This window comes from Suncus etruscus, chromosome 7 (genome assembly GCF_024139225.1).
Source record: "Suncus etruscus isolate mSunEtr1 chromosome 7, mSunEtr1.pri.cur, whole genome shotgun sequence".
NCBI classification, from domain to species: domain Eukaryota; kingdom Metazoa; phylum Chordata; class Mammalia; order Eulipotyphla; family Soricidae; genus Suncus; species Suncus etruscus.
This window is the reverse complement of record NC_064854.1, coordinates 107,430,768-107,453,332: the sequence shown is the minus strand read 5'-3', so window position 1 is coordinate 107,453,332 and position 22,565 is coordinate 107,430,768. Positions and strand designations below refer to the sequence as shown.

The 22,565-nt window shown below is 45.8% G+C and overlaps 2 protein-coding genes across 2 annotated transcripts in view; one reads left to right on the top strand and one right to left on the bottom strand.

Moving 5' to 3' along the window:
- The window catches only part of SLC25A26 (solute carrier family 25 member 26), a 149,864-nt gene extending 141,680 nt beyond the window's left edge, over positions 1 to 8,184 (top strand). The window contains exons 8-10 of the mRNA XM_049777119.1: positions 1,630 to 1,694; positions 3,104 to 3,177; positions 6,989 to 8,184. Of these exons, the coding sequence (XP_049633076.1) occupies positions 1,630 to 1,694; positions 3,104 to 3,177; positions 6,989 to 7,106 (257 nt within the window). The 3' untranslated portion in view covers positions 7,107 to 8,184. The remainder of the gene's footprint in view (positions 1 to 1,629; positions 1,695 to 3,103; positions 3,178 to 6,988) is intronic.
- The window catches only part of LRIG1 (leucine rich repeats and immunoglobulin like domains 1), a 120,660-nt gene continuing 106,069 nt past the window's right edge, over positions 7,975 to 22,565 (bottom strand). Inside the window, exons 11-19 of the mRNA XM_049777110.1 lie at positions 22,321 to 22,392; positions 17,941 to 18,104; positions 14,802 to 15,122; positions 13,146 to 13,427; positions 12,005 to 12,424; positions 11,401 to 11,526; positions 10,468 to 10,614; positions 9,625 to 9,897; positions 7,975 to 9,538 (exon numbers count right to left, since the gene is read on the bottom strand). Coding sequence (XP_049633067.1) covers positions 9,279 to 9,538; positions 9,625 to 9,897; positions 10,468 to 10,614; positions 11,401 to 11,526; positions 12,005 to 12,424; positions 13,146 to 13,427; positions 14,802 to 15,122; positions 17,941 to 18,104; positions 22,321 to 22,392 — 2,065 coding nt within the window. The 3' untranslated portion in view covers positions 7,975 to 9,278. The remainder of the gene's footprint in view (positions 9,539 to 9,624; positions 9,898 to 10,467; positions 10,615 to 11,400; positions 11,527 to 12,004; positions 12,425 to 13,145; positions 13,428 to 14,801; positions 15,123 to 17,940; positions 18,105 to 22,320; positions 22,393 to 22,565) is intronic.

Below are 22,565 nucleotides of genomic sequence, written 5' to 3'. Positions count from 1 at the left end.
TGTGGTGCTTAAGCATGGGCCCATAGTGCTTCTCTAATGCTCTCTGAGGGACACACACATTGCAGACTGAATACCTTATTGTTTGCTTGCAAGACAGCTGCTCCTTTTGTTTTTTGGGTTTTATTTTATTTTGTTTTGTTTTTGGATGGGGGCACACCCAGTTCAGTCAGGTACTCCTCCCATCCTAATAATTGGGAGTTACTCCTAGTGATTCTCAGGACACCATGTAGGGCTTAGGATTGAACCTAGGACTCCAGTATGCAAAACCTGTGCTCTCAGGGGCCAGAAAGATAGCATGGAGGTAAGGTGTTTGCCTTTCATGCAGAAGGACGGTGGTTCAAATCCCGGCATCCCATATGGCCCCCGTGCCTGCCAGGGGCGATTTCTGAGCATAGAGCCAGGAGTAACCCCTGAGCGCTGCCGGGTGTGACCCAAAAACCAAAAAAACAAAAAACAAAAAAAACATGTGCTCTGGGTAAGGCAAGTGTTCTAAGCATTTGAGTGATTCCCCAAGGACTAGACTATAGTCCCTGTGCAACAAAAATAATCTTCAAGTTAATAGCCTTCAAGTTCCTCAGCTCATATTAACGGACCCTTTTAAATCTATGGGTTTTCGAAGCTCCCATTTGGTAGTGTTAGTGTTGAAATGAAGAGGCAGGAACAAAGCTGGCAGAGTGCCTGTGAGTCAAAAATGACTCTTAAGGGCTGGAGGGATAGTACAGCAGGTAGGGCATTTCCCTTGCCTGCAGCCTGCCTAGATTTGACCCCTGGCATCCAATATGGTCCCCCTAGCCTACCAGGAGTGATTTCTGAGCACAGAGACAGAAGTAACCCCTAAACACCACTGGGTGTGGCCCAAAAACAAAAACAAAAGAAATGACTCTTAATAAGATGTGTAAAGGATGGGGCCGGAGTGATAGTGCAGTGCTAGAGCGTTAGCCTTGCACATGGCTGACCCAGGATGCACCGTGGTTCCACACCACCCCCCCCAGCATCCCTTATGGGTCCCCCAAGCCAGGAGTGATTTCTGAGCGCAGAGCCAGGAGTAACCCCTGAGCGTCACCAACAAAAGCAAGGATAGATAAAGGAGCTAAGAAATGTTACTTCAAGTGACCTGTTATGGAGGGCTTTGAAATCCACTGACTTCCTCTTACATAGACTAATCTAGTCGCTTTATACCACAGTTCTATAGTAAGTTCTTTAGTAAGGCACAGGCTCTCTTGCTTCAGAGCAGATATGATAGGAGCATTCTGAGGAATGATGTGATAGGATTCTGAGGAAAATGATGTAGCCTGTTAGGAGGTACGGCTAGCCCCAAGATGCTCTTGGAGCAGTGTGTCCCTCATATGGAGAGTTAAGCATTAGTACTCACTACGGGTTTGCTTCGGGTACCTTGTTCTTTCTTTCACCTGTGTACGCATCATTTTCTCACTTCTTTTGTCACGTAAAGCCACTACAAAGCCGTGAAGTGTGTGGATGCAGAATTTGCATGGGTACATCCTCATTTTGATTCAGATAAATAATGATAAAGCAATGACTTCTGGTAGAGTTCTAAGAAACAACATCTGAGGCTGTTCGGGAATACTGCCAACAGTATCTTGCTGAATATTGGATGTTTCGCTTACACAGGCGGATTTGCAGCTGCAGTCACCACACCTTTGGACGTAGCGAAAACAAGAATTATGTTGGCAAAGGTAAGGGGTGAAATAATGTGTAGGGACAGCAGATGCTTGAATTCTTTAGTGCTAGGGTTTCTGTGGATGCTGTGACTAAAGTGAAGTGGCACATATCTTCCATAGCACCCACTTCCTAGACTGCATGGAAATGGCATTGACAAAGCAGTAGCTAGAGTGGTTCGCCTTCCACAGTTGCTTTCACCTAGAAGCTAGGGCCTTTGCCTGACCAAACTATTTTATATTATTTTATATATATATATATATATATATATATATATATTTTTTTTTTTAATTGTTAGAGGGTCACTCCAGCAGCACTGGGGAAGCAGGGGATGGTAGGCCCAGGGTGCCTGGGACTGAACCCAGACCTCGTACTCATAAGGCTGTGCTCTGCCATTCAAACCTTACTTGTCCCTAGCCCCCGAGTCACCATTTGTCGCCTGACACGCGTGATGCTTATGTGATGCAGGCTAGATGGAAGCTTTGCCCTGGGGATGTGCTTAGCCTTAAATTAGGATGTTCATTGGAATTAGGGTGTTCACTGGAATTATTTTTAAATTTCCATGAAAGAATAGATTGCCTTTTTAAAACGCTAGACAAAGATTTCAGGGGTGCTATAGATGTGATTTCTGACAAAAAGTATTTGGCAAGCCTGTGAAAAACAGAAGGGCCAGACAGTGAGCGCTGCTCACTCTGTTCCTCTTGGCACCTTTACCGTTTCCTATCCCCACCCAGATATAATTCCTGAGTGCAGAGCCAGGAGCATTCCCAGATGTAGCCCCCAAACAAAACAAAACAAAACAAAGCAAAAAAAAAAAAAACAAAAAAGAAAGGGGCCGGAGCGGTAGATCATTTGCCTTGCATGCACTGACCTAGGACAGACCTCTGTTCGATTCCCCATGTCTTATATGGTCCCCCAAGCCAGGAGCGATTTCTGACCGCAGAGCCAGGAAAAACCCCTGAGCGTTTTGGGGTGTAGCCAAAAACCAAAAAAAAAAAAAAAAAAATGAGGAAGAGCTGGCACAGAATTTAAGTATGCAAAGTAACAAACAGCCTAAGGATGTGCGTTACCATTTTTAGTGGAACATGATCCTTTTAGGTAAATGTGTTTATTAACTGCCGATCTTTATCATCGTAAACAATGATTATTCCCTCATCCTCCTTAGATCAATGAATTCTTTTTCACTCATCTTTTAAATATTTATCAGCTGGGTCCATGGTGCTCATAGTCAAGGAGGAGAAAAATCAAGTAGGGAAGCAGTGTCCTCTGTGGCAGAGGCCAGTGAGTGCATCTCTGGGATCCAAGAACCAGGCCTCTGGCTCCCTGCAGAGATTCCCCCATGGGTTTGAGACTGTCTGGGATGAAGGGCAGCTGTAAACTGTGGGGGTCCCATAAGGTAATGTGTGTCTCTTGTCTTTTCCTACAGACTGGTTCCAACACTGCGAGTGGGAACGTGCTGTCTGCACTGCATGGAGTGTGGCAGGCACAAGGGTTCTCAGGGTAAGGACTTGATCAGCCTCCTTCCACCCTTCTGTTTGACTCCTCTTTCCTTCCACTCAGGCCTGGTTGGGCCCTTCTCTTGTTCTAAGCATTGTATTTGAGATTGCCTTTGCACACAGGTTAGTTAATGAAGTCCGTATTTTGGCTAGCTGAGTCCCAGACTTGTCCCTCGTGTGTAGTAGTAATGCAAATGAGCCTTGCTGGAAGAAAGCATCTGTGGCTTGGGATGCTTTGAATTACTCAGTAATAAATTACTTTCAACATAGCATAGGTGTGACACCTCACTTAGAACCCCTGTACCATGTTTATCTCTTAAGTGACTCAGGTATGTAAATTGCGACACACACTGGGGAAGCCGTTGCTATGTGAGCATCTGTACTCAGAAAGCAAAGCCGTACCCAGGTCACATGTTCCTTCTGGCAGGGCCGTTGTGTGTTTGAGTTTGTAGACCTTTGGGAGTTTTTGGTATTCTTGTTGGTTTGAGGCCACACCTAGTGGTATTCAGGGCTTATTCTTGACTCTAGTCAGGGACTGGGGCACCACATGTGATGTTGGAGATAGAACCCAGGTCAGTGGCATGCAAGTGCCTCCCTGAACAATCTGTTGCTTCAGATTCAAGTTTTTATTTCAGCAGGTAGTCTGGTAAAGACAAAGCTGATTGGTCAGACCTCAAGTGATATTTATGCAGAACAAGCCCATCCTCTTTGCAGAGTTTTGAACTGGAAACTTGAGCAGGTGCTGATGCTGGGTCAATCTGTTGGTTGATGGTTTGCCTGAAGGGTTTAGGACTTTGAGACAGGACTGAATTTAGCAGGAAAGGATCACTGAGCACAAGGACAACCGTGTGGCTAGCATACAGCTCACAGCTCAGGCCCATTCATTTTAATACTGATTCTGGGTTGAACAAAAAATGGTGGGGAAGAGAAAAGAGCTCTAAGCTTATTTTGTTTTTGTTTTTGTTTCTGGGTCACACCCAGCAGCGCTCAGGGGTCACTCCTGGCTCTACACTCAGAAATCGCTCCTAGCAGGCTCAGGGGACCTTATGGGATGCCGGGATTCAAACTACCATCCTTCTGCATTCAAGGCAAATGCCTTACCTCCATGCTATCTCTCTGGCCCCTCTAAGCTTATTTTGTAACAGGTGAGATTCCTGAAGGTAGATGGGCCTTACCTATGGAGAAGTACTATGTAGTGGTTTGTTTTCGAGGATACACTCAAATTGCCATATTTCACTGTCTTGTTTAGTGCTGGCTAAGAGTCTACCTACGGCAACCATTGGTCAAACCGTAGCTGAACTGTAGCTACTTGCCATTCCTGAGGAAGGGTGATATGTGGGAGTGGCATGTTCAGCAAAGCTATGACCACTATAAGCTTGTGAAGGAATTTCTACAAGTGGATGCTTGAAGCGGAATTCTACTTGTCCCACTGTGGGGTATGCCTTGCTGCTGTGTGGAAGAGGGGCAAGTCAAAGGCCAAGGGGTTGTCAGTGGGTGCTAAGGGCCTCTATCCCCACTTGCTGGCTCTAAAAAAGGTAAATAGTCTTCTTGCTTGTCTTCTGGAAGCTCTTCAGATCTTTTTCTCTTAGCAGACAGAGTGGTGCTTGACAGAAGGCAGCCACACTTATCACTTAACACTGGCAATTGCCAGTGTTCTTGAACTTTCTATTAAGGCTGGTATTTTTAAATATATAATTTGACAAGGGAACTACTACAAAGAGCAAAGATCCTGCAGGTACAGGGCAGCTATTTAGAGCAGAAGCTTCTGGAATCCTCAGCCCGAGAGGCTGCCCTGCCCAGCTACAAGGCTGCCAGCTCAGGGAAAGTGAAGTGCCGACCCTGCTCTCTATCTAGTGAGACCTTGTTTGGGCACTTACTTGGAATATATGCTCAGGAAAACTGACTTCTCTGAAATAAGAATACCACATGCTCATTCATTCCAAAAGCAGATGGGAAGCCTGTTTATCCTTCATTCCTTCTGTTCATCAACCCTCTTTTTGTTAGACTTGACTGTGCCCTTTGTGATAGCTGCTGCCATGCGTACACGACTGTGCCAGGCCTCACACTAACTGCTTTCCATTTGTTATCTCGTTTGACCTATCTTTGCCTTTAAGTTTGGCTGGGGCACTGGGTGTACAAATTACTCTACAAAGACTGTAATCATGTTAATAGATTCAATTGTCATCTAATGAAACTATAAACTTCTTCCATCTGCTTCTTGCCAGGAGCAGCTGATTAGCAGCAAAAGCTGAACAAAATGCAGGCTTGAGAAGCAGGGAGGCTGCCGGGGAAGTGGAGGTCTGCGGGCAGCTGCTGCACCCTCCCTCTGGGTTTACTCTGCAGTGCTGGGGGAGGTGGAATCCGTTGTTCAGTGGTTCACCGTGGTGCACTAGGAGTTTCTGCCCCATGCAGTGCAGGAACAACAGGCATGGTGTCTACTTTACGTATTTAAAAAATCTGTATCTCGGAATTAACTAGGTTCCCACAAAACTACCCCAAAGCCCATTTTCCTCACCAGTGCAAGTGTGGCACTGCTGCTGCCACCCAACCACTCAGGTTCCACTGACCCGATAGGATGTACATTTCGGCATTACGTGACTATCTTTAGTTTTCTTCTGGAGACTGTAATCCAAAGTTTTCTAGTTCTGATTTGAGGTTTCTCTTCTTACAAAAGAAATGCTTTTGGAGAAATGTTCAGTCACTACAGGGAGGATCGCTGGAGAAAATCCAGGGCCCATCCCCATGTCTTGTCTAGCATGCAGTGATGTTGTTTGTTCAGCACTGGGATTGTTTTCAAAGTTAGTTTGTATACTTTCTCCCTTGGTTACCTAAGATTCATGCATTTCTATTAGCTCTCATCTCCCCAGATGCATCTGGATCTATGTGACCACAAGGCCAGACACTTAAGATTCTCATATAAGAAATGGCATGATGATAGTCTTTGGACATGTGTATATGTCATAGAGGGTTTTTTTGTTTGTTTGTTTGGTTTTCAGGCCACACCCGTTTGATGCTCAGGGGTTACTCCTGGCTAAACGCTTAGAAATTGCCCTGGCTTGGGGGGACCATATAGGACGCTGGGGGATCTAACCACGGTCCTTCCTTGGCTAGCGCTTGCAAGGCAGACACCTTACCTCTAGCGCCACCTCGTCGGCCCCATAAAGGGTTTTTAAAGAATTTCTAATATCACTTCATTCTCTTTGCATTTTTTTATCCCAAAATTGTTACACTGACAATAAACTGGCTTCCCTAGCACTGGAGACAGGGGCTCCTCTCTTGTTGCTCTTCTTTTCCTTCAGCAAAGAGAAAGCAGGTGATTCTTGGAGTCCTCACATTTGTGGGCCTGAAAGGACAAAATGGTCACTGAGTCCCCAGCACCTTTTAAACACTTAGACAACCCCGATTGTCAGTGGGTCCTTCAGCCTTCCCTGGAATCCAGATCTCTGACACCTTTATTTGGTGAGGTAGTGATTTCACCAATTCTAAATGTTTTTTTTTTAATGGTGTGGAAGTTTTGAAAAGGATTGTAGTGGGGTCCCAGTTACTGTTTAACTAATTGCTTCATTGAGCATGCTTATAAACGAGCTGCCCCTTGTTTAGACACCAGCCAGCAAACAGCTGGGCTCAGCCTTCAACAAGTCTACTCGGGAATGCAGTTTAGTGCCATTCTAAAGGGAAAAACACATTCTAAGTGTTGTGTGGGGCTTAATGAGCATGGTTGTTGAGTTAAACAAGCTGTGGCCATTTGAATTTAACCTTTTTTAACACGGTTTAAAACAAAATGACCCTTTTTGCTTCTCCCTTCCCCTCCCCAGATTATTTGCAGGTGTCTTCCCTCGCATGGCAGCCATCGGTCTGGGCGGGTTCATCTTTCTCGGGGCTTATGACCAGACTCGCAGCTTGCTATTGGAACTTGGCACAGAGTACCCATGAATCAGACAGCCCCATATCCATTCTTTCAAGATGAAGCTGCTGTCAGGACCGTCTCCCCTTCCGGTGAACAGCTGCTCAGCCATCTGAATACCAGAGCGCACATGGCTGAAACCCAGTTCTGATAAGAGGAGGACATGGAGATACTTCTTCTATGCTGCAGGCCAATGACGTCATCAGCTTATTTTGCCAAAAAGTTGAGAGGAAAAAGACTTTGGAATAGTTTTTCTCAGAACCCCTTAGTAAGTAGTAAGCTGCTTAATCCAAGTCCAGCTTTCTGTGTCTGCTCTTTCATTCCCTGCTACTTAACAGCACTGTGTCATGGAAGATATTTAAAAATGAAGACTAGGAGGAAAGATGTGGGTCTTTCTCCCTGGTTTAATCCCTATTATGTAAACTTAATAGTTTTGCTTCAAGGAGAACTACAGGTGCATAACTAGGCTGCTGTTTCTGATTGCCCTCAGGTTTCACCTGAAGAACACAACATTATTCTGATTTACAAAGAAATGTCAGCAGCCACTGACCAGGTGGCCCAACTGGCTTCAGGGCCTGGGCAACTCATTTCTTCATCCCAAATCAGTAAGGTTAGTTGCCTGCTAGCTTTAAGCCTAACACTGGCCAGGGAAAGGACAAGATGGAAAATTACCACCGAGGCACTTGTCTAATAAGCTCCAGGTGTTAGAAACATTTAGCGAGAAATCTCAAGAATCTAGTGGTGTCGGGTCTCCCCTAGAGCAATAATAGCAGAGTATTCTGTTTTGGGGAAAAGGTAATTAAAGGCAGAATGACTACTTTGTAGGGGCAGCTCTGGAATTAAACCCAGCCCTGCTGGTTAATGCAGGCAGTGGAATGACCCCAGTCACACAATTCATGTTTATAAATGAACCTTTATTAAAGACACTTCATTGCCATTTGTTAGACACTTCAATATTTTTTAGTTTTTTTCAATGTACATTATACCAAAATTCTATAAATAAATAACTTTTTATGTACAAAGTAATACTTCCTCTTTCACATTGCCTCTCAGAAGCAGCAAATTCACATATTTTGTGGAAGTAACATTAAACTGTTGAAAACAAAACTCTAAATGTGCTTACCTTTGGGACTACAGTGATGACATTTGTAACCATTTTTTTAATACCTACCTTCAGCATTTGGGCTAAAGGAACTCACTTTCTGAGATTTTTAAGGACCTTTCTTGTTTCAATGTTATTTTTCCTGATAAACACATTGGCACTCACAAGATGATGGTCAGCTACAGGTCTATAAAAAGTGCAAATAGACCCAGATCAAGGGCTGAGTCTTGTATAGTCCAGGCCCAGCTGTCTGGGAGGGGGAAGGACAGGCCTGCTCTGGATCCTCAAGAGATCGTCTGATCCCTTAAAAAGGAAGGACTCGATCCTTTTTCTCCTCCACAACCAATGTAATATTAGTTTATATTGGCAGAGCTAAAATCTCACTATTGAAAAAATCCACAGGTACCAACACCAGCAGCTTCTAATTACAAAGCCTCAAATGACCATTGAATGATACAGACAAGATCACATCTATTTTCCTAAAGTGGGCTAGGAAGAATGGCAGTACTCAGTTGTCTGGACCAACTGCGTGCAGTGGGTTAGCAGCCTCCATTCTGCTCAAGACAGATTCTCTTTAACCTGCCAGTGGCACACGTAGTAAAGGTCCATGAAGGGCCCACAGGGAGGCCACGCAGCACAAATCCAAGGACTTTCATTCTTCCCCCAACCCCAAAATTCGGGGGAACACGTGTGGCTATTTTAGTTTCTATAAATTTTATCCATGCATTAAGGCACCGAAACTACCTCCCCCTGCTTCCAAAATTAAACAGCAACCTGATATGAAAAATATTGTCAAAATTGTACAATTTTTGTTAACCATGCACTAAAGGTTAAAATAGCCTCTGTAAAAGATATATATAATATATATGTAATCTCTGAAAACTCTTATGTACAATGGTATCAAATACTTTTCTGAGTTTTATACACAATAGCCATCCTGCATTTCTGTGCTTCAGCCATGAGTCCGTTACACTACTGGCACTCCACATGGAAGTTAAACTATGTACATCAGTGACGCTTGAACCCAAGCTTCCTCACGGCCTCTCCTACCTCTCTTTTTTTCTGGAGAGAATAACCCGAGAGCTGAGGTAGACAAAGCCTAGACTTTGGGTGCAAACAGCAGGGGCACGCTCCGTGATCCGGGCAGCTGTCCTGTCAGAGGTGTATGCTCCGGACTGGTGTCACAGGCCTGAGGGAGGTGTCCATTGGATAGAAGCAAGTGCTGGCCTTCGCTGGGGAGATCAGCAAAGCCCGAAGCGGTCTCTGTAAGCGGAGGACTGCCTGGAGTTAATGCCGAGGAAGGTGGGAGTTCTCTGGAGTCTGGCTCACACAACCTGGCTAAAGTCCACGAGGAGGCCCCTGTGAGGAAGGAGACATCAGAGCCGACCACTATAGCCATCCCCCCCTCCCCAGCTAGCAAGGTCTGGGAGACTGCAGCAAGTTACCTTTCCCCTCTCGAGAGGCCCCCGGCTGTTGCTTCCAGGTCAGCATTCTATCGTGGTTACTGGGGTAGGGGGCACCTCTGCAGTCGAAGCGGGACCCATCCATAGTTCCAGTGCTCCGAGGAAGTTCTTGGTCACTCCCACTGGGCTCTCGGGTGCTCGGTGTGCCAGGCTGTACACCCTCTCTGGCCACAGGCTGAGGGTACAGGGAATGCTCCTTGCCGTAGGTGTCCGTGTCAGGCCTGCAGTCACTGCATCCCACTGGGCCGCCGAGTGCTGCAGGATCACCCAGCAGGTCAGAGCCCAGCCAGTGAAGCATCTTCTGACCCAAACCCCATAAGATGCTGGAGCCAGCCTCGATGACAGAGCTACCATTCATTCCCACCTCCCCCAGTATAGTCCATAAAAGGCCTGGGAAATACCAAGTGACTAGCAGTTGCAGCTTCCGTGTGTTCCCCTACTGATTTCTCCCTCAGAGAACGTCAGCTTTCAGCTTAGATAAGATGCCCAGTTCTAGGGATCTGCTGGACAAGACTCAGAATAACCCAGGTGATAAAGGTCATTTTCTTTGGGCCTTGCCCTGTGAGTTGCTTTTGGGGTGGGGTGGGCAAGAGGGTTGTCTGGCAGTGCTCAAACTGGAGCCCAACTGGAGTGCAGAACTAAACACCTGAACTGCTGTACTACCTCACTGGCCCTTGAAATGCTTATAAATCTGGAAAATAATGCTTATTAAACCGCAGAATTAAGAAGCAGGCCAGTACATTCTGTCTATGGATTTGAATGCCAGATTCTCAGATAGTCTTGGGTCAAAAAGGTAACATCAGTATCTTCCTTATCATCTCATACCTAACTTCTGTGGACCAGGTGTCCGATCTGCTTTCTCTGTCACTTTCCACGGCTCTTTCATAAACCCAACACAGAGCTTTGGCTGCCTGCGTGGAGTGCCATGAGCATCCACCTCCGAGAAGTGGCTTGTGTCTTTTGGACAAATGCCTGCAAAAGAAATCCACAGTTAGAAACCCTAAGCTTAAGCTTTGCATTTCAAGTAAAGATTTAGGTGGGGGAAGGGGTTATCAGACATAGAGCAGGGGTAACGGGCACAAAGAATGCATAATCTGAACTACAATAATGAAACTTAAACATGTGCCTGTTAGGCCAGAGTGATTGATAGTAATAGCAGGTACTATACTTGCCTTACATGTGGCTGAGCTGGGTTCAACTCCTGACACCTTATATGGTCCCCTGAGCCTTGCCAGGAGTGATCCCTAAGCACAGTCAGGAGTGCTAAGTACCACAGGGTGAAAAGAAAAGAGGGGGAAAATGTGCCTCCAAGGAAGCAGGGTGGAAGATCAATGGAGGACATTTGTAGGGGTGGGGTGAGTTGACAATAGTGCTGGAATACTAATTTCCTGAAACTTGACTAAGAATAAATTTGTAAGTCAAGGCGCCTTAATAAAAAAGAAGAGATCAGTCTCAAAAATGATCCTGAGTGGATTATTAAGCTAATAACCAAGCAGCAGGACTGTCTTGCACTAAGTACTCTCAAGACCCTGCCCCTGCTTTTCTTTTGGGGTTCCTACCTTCATACTAAGACAACACTAAACCCAATCTAGGGACTTTATGGGAGATTGAATTTTAAACCCTCACAAAACTAGCACTGACTGGGTTAAAGCAAACACAGGTCTTTAGTTCTCCGCAGGTAGTTGTCCTGAGAAGGTGCTGGTCACCTCCAACTAACAGGCACAAAACAGTCTCATAGCCATGGCCTCATGGCCTTACCATTGCTTTCAATATGTCCATTGGGCTGATGGCCCCCTTCACTCCTGATCACTGTTTCCTGTCGATCAGAAAGAGTCCCTTGAGAAGAGAGGTAGCTTGGAACATCTGGAGGCACAATGGTTTCATCTGCAAGGAGAGAGGAGAGGACAATCAATACCCAGGTTCCATTCCTTCCTGGGAACAAAGGGAGACACACATGAGGCTCGGAAACAAGATCCCCTCCTTGCCAACAAAGTCCGACAAAGTCTGCCTGCTGGACATGCCCTGCTTGGCTTCACTCTGTATGAAGGCATACAAAGCAAGGCACCCAGATGTCTGGAAATAGAAGATGAAGACTAGACAGGGGAAGTAGTGGAACAAACAAACACAGCTCAGCGAGGTCGCTACACCGAAGTCCACCATACGGCAATGGAGTATGCCAAAGACATACTGCCTGGTCCAACTGCCTCTGGGATAGAATTCCCACCACTGGGGAGACTCAACCTTCATAATGGCTCCATATTCCCAGAGGATCTTGAGGGCAAAAGATACTGAGATGCTGGGAAAGTCCTCTGGCTTGCTATACAAGGGTCATTACCCTGAAAGGTGGCTCTGCATGGCTCACCTGTGTTGGTGACGCTGTACTCCTCACTCTTCTTCCTGGTCTGGTAGATGATGCACACCCAGACCAGGGAGGTCAAGACAATGCTGCACACCACAGCGATGGTGAAGATGCCCACGGTGGTCCCGTCCTTCCTGCAGCCCGGGGTAGGCAGGATGGTGAGCTGGCTGTGAGCACGTGCTGTGCCAAGAGTATTCGAGATCTCGCAGGTATAGTAGCCCGCATCCTCCTCTACCACATTTTGCACAACGAGCAGTTGGTTGCCCGGGGTGAAGTGGTGCCTCTCAGTCAGGCTCAGTGGACGGTCCTCCTTGAGCCAGGTGATGCGGGGAAAGGGGTTCCCAGTTGCCTTGCACTGGAAAGCCACTGTTTCTCCCATAGACACCACACGGTCTTCCAATGGTACCACCAAGGATGGAGTTTCTGTAAGAATTCAGGGGAGAATTTAGGGGTATGCTGAGGGTCCTGAATGTTATGTGTCTGTCTTGTATTCAGACAATCCAATACATCACTGAAATGCCCTACACAAGAGCTCTTTAATCAAAGGAGCAAGCTTTTCAGAAGACCTAACCTGCCAGGGCGGCTTCCAGAAGAGAATGGTGGAAGCTACACAGGTAGTTTGCTGTTCTCAAACTATCCTGGGATAGGCTTGTATTGCAAATTTTTTTTTATTTTATGGTTTTAGTTTCAGGGCTACACCAATGATGCTCAAGATTTGATTTCAGCAGCATTCAGGGGGCCTTGTAAAGCTGGGGACTGAATCCAAACCTCCTGCATACAAAGCATGTGCCCCGGCCTGCTGAGCTCTCTCTCCATCCTGGTGTTGCCATACTTCAAAGTTATATACAACTTGCCCAATTCAGGCAAGGCAATTCAGGGGAGGTTTCTTAGTACCAAATTCTGTACCTACGGAGACTCTTCATTTGTTGGCTATTTATTTGTCCCAAAAGAGCTGGAAGCTCTTATTCCAAGAACTTTTAGAACAGGTTAATTTTTAAAAGTAGAAAACAGCCCTACATACCTACCCAACCCCAGCTCCAAAGAACAATTTGCAGGCTTTGCTGCTCTACATCAATGATATTTAAGACTTCAACCTCTTGCACACAAACACACACACATGTACTTAGCATATCAGTAGTCGAACCTAAGACAGTCAGGGTAGCATTAGCAGAAATGAAACCAGCTGAGTTCTGGGCAGTACAGCTATAAACGCCCATGTCATCTATTTTCACATCAGTGATGAAAAACACGTCGTCATCTGGCATGACATGCATGCGCCGCTCACGAGCTGCAGGGAAGTCTGTGCCTCCATCTTTCTGCCAGGCAATCTGGGGGTTTGGGTGGCCAGTAGCTGCACACTCAAGGCGGGCTGTATTGCTGGTTCGAATGGCAATGTCATGGGGGATTTTGGTGAATGATGGCAACACTGTGGAATACACACAGAATTCAGGGTCTGGATTTTGGAGACAAAGTTCAAGAAAACCCTCTGGAAGCAGCCCCACCCTTCACCAGCAGCTGCATAAAAGCACCACCACCCACTCTGAAATCAGGAACAACCAATTTCCTAGGGCTGCCAGCATCTTCCTGCCATAGGGTAAAAGGCTGGAGGTGAATTTCCACCAGTTTTCCATTGCACCCCTAAAAGTAACACTTCTTAGAAAATAGTTCCATCCTGCATATGGCAGACTTTACAGAGTAACCAAGGAACTGCATGAGGAGGCAATGTGCTTGCAGAGACTCATCCCTCTGTAATAACTTGGTGTGGGAAATTGAGGTGTGCTTGCTGTGTGTGAGTTCGCATCCCCCACAGCTTTGAAGCTGTAGGAAGTGCCCAGTCATGTGGTAGCTATTCTGGAGGGGTGTCTGCTGGTTCACCATGGAACTGAGAAACGACAGGACTTCCTGAAAACTCAGCTGAGACAAGCCAGCCTGTGTCTGTGGTTTTGAGGGGTCTAATCAAATCTAGCAGATCCAGCACCTCCAAAGACCTTAAAGTTAACGCTCTTTTATTCTTTAGTGGTGTCAGGGATGGAACTAAGGGCCTCACATATGCAAGGTAAGTGCTTGGCCACAGAGACATACCTGGCCAGCTAACCTTTCAATAGGCAATTTAAGAGTATTGTGCTGGCTGATTCTGGTGATTAACCGTTACTCAAGCTCTCTTTTCCCCTGAGATGCTGGGAAAGTCCTTGCTTACTGAGTTCTTAAAGCCACCCCTTGTTCTCTAGGTAAAAAAAGAAAAATTCCTGTCAAATACCCGGGGATCACTGCCATCAGTCTGACATTCACAACAGCCCTGAACCCTGAACTGCACAACTGCTAGATGGGTGGGCAAATCTGGACTGACCTAGGTCACCCAGGCTGGCTCTAGCTACAGGGCCAGGCTATCAACTTAGAAGGTGGCAGCTTTACTAGGACTAAGATCTCTGTGGAATCCAGATATTACACATCCTGGTCTATGGAAGATAATAAAGATACTTGGTTTGAATACACTATTTCACTTACAATATATTGGATCCTTGGCCCTTAACACCACATGGCCCCAAGAATGAGAGGACAATGCAAAATCACAACAGAAGCCAGAGCAGTAGTACAGCATGTTTGCCTTGCACGAGGGTGTTTGCCTTGTATGAGCCAACCTGGTTTCTACCCCCAGTATCTTATATAGTCCCCCAGGCACTGCTAGGAGCAATTCCTGAGTACAGAGCCAGGAGTAACCCCTAAAAATTGCCAGGTTTGGCACAAATGAGTAACAGGAAATCACAATGGGGTGTCCTAGATAAGAACTGCACTTCCATACCGTTCACAGTGAGCCTGGCCTTGTGAGAGTAGGTGGAGCCAAAGTGGTTGGTGATGATACACTGGTAGCGGCCTTCATGTCCAAAAGTGACATTCCGGAGGTGCAAGATTGTAGTATATTCCATCACCTCCCCATCCTGTGCACGGACATGAGCGAAATTCTCCATGTCTGCATTGGCCAGGACTTCATTGTCCTTCTTCCAGGCAAACGTCATGGGTGAGCTGCTGCTACTGGCAGCTGAGCAGGTGAACCTGACATCAGTGCCTTGTAGAGCCATGGTTATCTCAGGCTGGGTGACAATCTGTGGCTTTGGGAGGTCATCTGGGAAGAGAGGAGCCAACTGTAAGACTTTTGGGCTCTTAGGACACAGGGGTGTACTACAGTGCAAGTGAAAAAGAAATCAAGTCAGTCCCTAAACAGAGATCTGGTTTTTTTCAGGATTCCCGTGCTTCTTCAGCATCTCCAGTCACCTCTAAGGGAAAATGTATCCCAAATTCTTGCCCTTAAACACTTAAAAAAACATATGAGTAGAGATCATCTCTGAATGTACTTCTGTAAAAATCCTCCAGTTTTCAATTATCAGAGCAATAAGCAGTTTCTATGAGATTCCGTAAACTCCAACCCTACACCCCCAACCTCCACACATCAAGCCTTATTTTTAGGAACCTGTCTGTGTGTCCCTAGACTTTTCTAGCTGAAACCTGGAAAGTTCCAATAACAGGACTTGTGTTGTGTATGTAAATATTTTAGGGGATTATTATGTTACTGATCCTAACCTGATTGATGATTGTGCCCTACCCTATATACACAACAGACTTGCATTTACTTGGCCTGATGCAGTTTGTTCAACAAGAGCTCAACTCCAGGGCAAACAGCAGCCACTACTGAGCCGTTATAGTATCTGGGACGAACACTAGCTTCCCCTAAAACCAAACCCACAAACCTTAAACTCAGGTAAACTGAATGCTGATAAGAGCTATAAAATGAACCAGCAGAATCCTAAGGATCTGGAGGGCCATGTACATGTTCTGTTTATCACTGTAATGAAAAGTCATCAGGGGCTTGGGTCAGTGGGACAGTGCCTGCCTTGCATGCATGAGTCTGGGAATTCAATCCCTATGATTGCCCCATATTGCCACTGAGTATGATCCGTGCTCTACAGGTGGGATCCTTAGTGCGACAACTACATGTAATAGCAAGTATAATGTAGCAACAGAACAAATGAGAAAAATTGGGGGTAAGTTTATTAGAGGAATTCAACAGCCAAACTCTGCTGGAAGAATAAATCTCATGAATTTGATATAGGCCAACTGAGATTATAATCTGGGGAAATAAAAAGAATTTTAAAAATAAACAGAGAGATCTGTGGAACAGCATTAGACACCATCAAAGAGAAGCAGAAGCATTATTTCAAGAATAGTTTCAGCTTCTTAAATTTGATAATAAAAAAAAAAAAATCAACACATACAAGTCACTCCATGACTTCCAAATAGAATTAATTCAAATATCCAAAACTACATGGCTCAGTGAAACTGTAAGAGACAAAGACTCTCAAAAGGAAAAAAAAAAAAGAACTTGAAAACTCCAAGAGAAGGTCTCTTTTATATACAATGCATCCTTAGTCACATTAACCTCTAACTTTTCTTCAGAAACTAAGCATGTCAGGAAGCAACGAGTGTTGCTTGTGAAAGTACAGCCCTTTCAGCCATCTGCCTGGCCCACTGCTAGTAATTTTACAATTTCATACTGAACTGGATCATGGATCAGGACAGAGGTAGACATACCTGCACTAGAAGTGTTAGAACTCGTAGTGGGGGGTAGACTCATGAAAAGAGGGTACTTGACTTGAGTGAGAACAAAAGCTATTATAGGAAAGTGGACACTGCTCAACTCAAGTTGGGCACACTTAAGAGAAGGAGCTCCTGTGTGGGATCATCAAAATGTGGAATCCATGACTCAGCAAATGGGGAGGACAGAAGTCTCTAGATGGAGAGATAGCTACCCCATGGTCTGGATTAGGCACAGAAACCCATCCTTGGGGCCAGAGCGGTGACACAGCGGTAAGGCATCTGCCTTGCACACGCTAGCCTAGGACAGACTGCGGTTTGATCCTCCAGCATCCCATTTAGTCCCCCACGTCAGGAGCATTTTCTGAGTGCATAGCCAGGACTAACCCCTGAGCATCACCAGGTGTAGCCCAAACCCACCCCACCCCCAAAAAAAAACCCGTCTTCACTCCTCTTTAAAACAAAGAGTAGGAATAAATTAAGAATTTATGTCATTCTTTGATCACTTCTCAACACAGGGCTGCATTACATGTGCGTGCATGTGTGTGGTGTGTGTTCAGTAGTTGAGTGCTGTATGCACTTTGCAACCTTGGATCCTAATCACTCCCGGTCAAGAGATGGCAAGAACTACATTCCAATGGTCAGAAGGAAACAAGAAATATAGCTACATTTGCAGATTTTGAGAAACAGTAAGAGTGTAAGTCAACATCAAGGACTTATTTTTACTACAGCAACTGTTCTCCTGAGACTCGTTCTTCCTGTATTTAACCTTTCATTCTTGGAGATGGAAAAAAACACACATTAAAACCCCAGCCTCACACACAAATCCACAGCAAAACCTGAGCAGTAGAACCCTTTGGAAATCACACAACATTATCTTCCTGCAATTGATTATTCTGATTTCTTTTTTTTGGTTTTTGGGCCACACCCGGTAACGCTCAGGGGTTACTCCTGGCTATGTGCTCAGAAGTTGCTCCTGGCTCAGGGGACCATATGGGACACCGGGGGATCGAACTGCGGTCCGTCCAAGGCTAGTGCAGGCAAGGCAGGCACCTTACCTTTAGCGCCACCGCCCGGCCCCTATTCTGATTTCTAACTGAATCGACTCATGCTCCTTTCTGATGAAATGCATGTACTCTGAGAAACACATTATGAGGGAACTGTATTGTAAATACTGTGTGGTTTCAGTGGGAAAGAAACTGCATTTAGCAGCTGATTGATAACTCTGGGTTGAGGTTTACTGTGATCACAGGATGCACTCCCATCATGGAGAGTTCCTCCCTAACTGCCCTGCCCTTATTTGGGGGGAAGGGAGGGAATTGGAAGGGAGAAATCATAAAGACAAGTCTTACCACATACAAAACTCTCTGGTGGCACAGAAAAAATACTCTGGCCCTTCAGTGATTCTGGGTGGGCACAGGTGGCTGTCACGAAGGCCTGCAGCTTCCTGCCCAGCAGCCATGGGGGCAGCCACTTCAGCTGGCAGTCACACAAGAAACTGTCGCTACTGATATGGCTGTAGGACAAAAGAAAAGAGCATTTGAGGAATGACCACAAAGAAGGACCAGTGTTTCAATCCACAATAACTGATTGCTTTGAACAGCTTCAGTCATTTACATCAGCAAGTTAGAAAGTCAGACAGGGAAGGATTTTATTTTTCATGGTTCCTCTTCAAAGACCTGAGTGGTACTTACCTTCCCCATGCCTACCCCCAATTCTAGCTTTGAATTTTTGTTTTTGTTTCTGGGCCACACTCGGTGACACTCAGGGGTTACTTCTGGCTATCGCTCAGAAATCGTTCCTGGCTTGGGGGCATATGGGATGCTGGGAATCGAACCCAGGTTCATCCTTGGTCAGCCACATGTAAGGAAAGTGCCCTACCACTGCACTATGGCTCCGGCCCCTCTAGCTTTGGATACTGAGCGGGGATCCTGACTCAGGGGCAGGCCTAGATCCCAAGTCTGTATCCCTAACAAGTCCCAAGTGATGTGGACAGTACTAGTCCCAGGACCAAGCTCTTTGTGGCAGAAACCTGGGAGTCAGTCACCCATGTCCTCAGACAATGTGTGTGACCCGAGGCTACCTCTTTTTATCCTGGGCTTAAGCCGCTCTACTTCCCTCTGCCTTTTCCCACTCTCCCAAGCTATGTGGGACTTTCCAAATTTAAACTGACTTGGATCTAAATTCCAAAGCATATTCTGAGACTTTTTTTCTGTGTGGCTGTTACTTCCTTGGCACAGCTACACGTTTTCCTACTTCCACATGCAAGCCCTGCCAATGAGCTTCCCTCGTGTGGGTTTCTTTCACACCAGCATTGGTCAGGAGACTGGCAGGACTCAGCTCTGCTCCCTAAATAGTGCTTGGTTGTTAATCGCCACCACGGCCCAGGGAGCATGAGAATGCACAACTTTGGTTTTGTGAAGCTCCAAGCAAAACAGAGCATATTTTCTTTTTCATTTCTCAGCAACTGAGGACAAGCTTTTTCAAGAAAAATCAGGATCACCATCACAGCGGACATTCCTTCCCTAGGAGTCATTTAAAGATAAGCCAACCGAAGAGTCTCACTGGCCCATTCCTGGAAGACTTCAAGGCCCTGAACTAACAAACGGAAGCCAGTCCACAGCAGGAGAAAGAAGCAAAAAGAAAATGCATGGGTTTCCCTGTCATAAACTGCCCTGCTACATGGGAACAGAAGGGACATAGATGTACTCAAAACTCCAGACAATGTTCTGTGGGCAAGTATTACTACCATAAATGCTACCTCCTATCACCATTTCAGACATCAACAAAGCAGCCAAACAGACTGGAGTTTTGTGGGGTGGAGGCAGGTCTAATGGCCACAACTGACAGGCTCACTATTTACACCTGGCTCCAAGCTCAGGGATCACAGGCCCCTGGTGTCACTCAGGTAACCATATGTGGTGCTGGGAAATGAACCAGTGTTGGCTGTATGTAAGGTAAGTGTCTTATCCTCTACAACAGGGGTCTCAAACTCATGGCCCGCAGGCCATTTGCGGCCCTCTGTACAACATTTTGTGGCCCGCGGCCAGCCTTCAAATATCGCAGTATTCGTAATTATTCGCTTACCAAATAATCGCAATAAACATCATATTAGTAAGAAAAAAATCGCATTAAACATTCGCATACCCCGTGTAGTTCCATTCGGGGTATGCAAATGTTTAATGCGATTTTTTGCTTTTTTTTTCTTACTAATGCGATTTTTTATTGCAACTATTCGGTAAGCGAAATCCCTTATGTGGCCCTGCCTCACCCCAACTTTGTCTCCTGCAGCCCCCAGGTAAATTGAGTTTGAGACCCCTGCTCTATACTTTATCTCTGGCCCCTGGAGTTTTGGTTTCTTCTATTTTACGTCTGATAAGCAGAGAAACTGTTAAAACAAAAAAATGAGTAAATATCAAGGATGAAATTTAAGTTAAAGACTTAAAAATAAGATTTTAAAAATAAAATGCCCTCTCTTGTCCCACTATTCCCAGATTAGGCACTTTGTTAACTATTTGCTGAAGTGCTTTTTCAGAATCTAAAACAACTGACCTCAAGGCTATAACAACAAGGCTACTTCTAAGCTTCTAAGTATTAGACCCAAAGGCAGCTTTTGACTTGTGGTTTTACTTGATGAGCAAGTAGAGAACTGTACTTGAGGTATATGGGGGCAGTTCTATCAAGGAATTTCTTCAGAGGCAAGAAAAGGCCAAGTGTCTGACCAGGGTAGGGCTACAAGTAGTGGCTGAAGCCAGGCTCTGGGAAACCTATCAGTTAAAGAGAAGAGCAGGACACAATGCTCTCCAGTGTCAGCATAGCCAGCCAGGGGGCCTGTGGAGTGACTACCTGTCCACGAATCAGATCTTGGGGATAGGATGTGGAGAGGCCCATGTGTGGAGAAAAGGGGTATGTTTCAACTGGCCAGCAAGAAAAATGAGAAAAGGAAATTGACATTTGTGCTCAGTGAGAAAGTATGGAAAGGGCTGCACCTCATCCCGCCCATTCAGTGGAACTGCTGGGATCTCTCCCTCAAGTAGACTAGACTTCCTCCACCTTCAAAAGAAGCAAAAGCTGAGAAGCCAAGGATGCCTCAGAGGAGAGAGAAAGCTTCTTTAAAGAATGAGTGAGGTCCATGCGGCAGATGGAGAAGAGATGGCTGGAGCTGAGTAAGGAGACTGTTCCTGGACCACACTGCCCCCAGCTACTCTCAAGACATAAGTTAGGCTGAGATGGCCAGTCATTGCCAGAAAGCCAAGTCATCTGCACATTCCTACTGTTCTTCCTGTACTGCTCAAAGTGCAAACCAGGGCCAGAGGAAAAGTACGGGGTTCAGCTGCTTGGCTTGCTTGTGCAAGTGTCTGCCTACACTGGTTTCAATCCCCAGCACTACAGGGATCACTTCAGAGCACAAAATAAGGAATAGCCCCTGAATGCAGCTAGGTGGGGCCCCAACCCCCCAATAATTTTTTTTTAAGTACAACTTGTCACCTATTAACAGGCCTTCTGTGGTACCTGCAGTTACTCCCAACACTCCACTCACTGGCTTACATCGAGCTTTTTCTGAGTCCAACTCAAAAGTGTGTTTCTGATCATGGTTGGTGGAAATTTATGCAGAGGCTGACACTGAGTACAGCACAAGCTGAGGGAGAAAGCAAATGACCCCGTGGAATGAACTATTTCTCCATCAGGGGCTGGGTCCAGAAGGACACAGATGGGAAACTACCAAGAGCAAAGGGGCTCCAGACCCACAAGTTGGTCTTCCCAGCTCATGAGCCACTCCATGAAACCAAAGGGAAACCTTTCTCTACCTCTAATATACCTAACTTCTTCCCTTCATTTTAAAAAAATTTTGGAGGGACCCACACCCAACGGGTAAGCATAGGGCTTACTCCTGGCTCTGTGTTCAGATAGCATTCCTGGCAGGAACTGAGGTACCATATGTAATGCTGGAGATGAAACCCAGATTGGCCACATGTAAGACAAGTGCTCTGTTCCTTTATGTACTAACTCTCTGGCCTCTGTATATAGATCATTTCTACTACTTTGAAAAGTTTCAAAGACAGAAAAGTTGAATGAAATATAAGGAAACAATTCACACTTAAACATTTAATAATAAGCATATACTTGCTTTATCACATATCTGTTTTTGGTTTCACCCTTCTATTCACTGGTCTCCCAAGTGGTGCTCAAAGGTCTGAGGGCCACCACAGTGATTTTTGGCCAGTTAAGTCTATGGTTCAACACTAAGGCCCAAGTAAAACAGTGCTGCGTGGGCCCTGGAGTGCAGGGGTCACCAAGCTGCACCCAAGGATGCTAGAGGGCTATGTGATGCCAGGAATTAATCTAGGATGGGCCTCATATGAACCCTATTGCTTGCCATGCCCCTGAACCCCTCATTTAGAAACGGCCTTTACTGTCTCCCTCTCCATGAAATGAGCTCTAACACCAAAGAGAGTGAAGCATACTCAAGTAAGGCATTTCTTTTTTGTTTTGTTTTGTTTTGTTTTTGGGTCACACCCGGCAGCACTCAGGGGTTACTCCTGGCTCCATGCTCAGAAATCACCCCCAGCAAGCTCAGGGGACCATATGGGATGCCGGGATTCGAACCACTGTCCTTCTCTATGCAAGGCAAACGCCCCACCGCTGTGCTATCTCTCCAGCCCCAAGTAAGGCATTTCTTACTGAAATTGTCCACTCGTGAGAATCTGAGTCATAGAATCCCAGGTACTTACAGTTCTTTCAGACTCTTCATCTTCACAAAGGCATCAAACTGGATAGATCTGATTGCATTCTCTCCAAGGTTCCTGCAAAAGAAACCCTTTACTTATACACATAAACCCAGCACCCCCGTCAGACCAGTCACACACTTGGGCCAGGGCCTCAGGGACCACCCTGGTTGTGCTGATGAACTACTGGTACTCAGCAGATCCCCACATACTAATTCCTAAGTGGATTTCACTGAACATGCACTGAACAA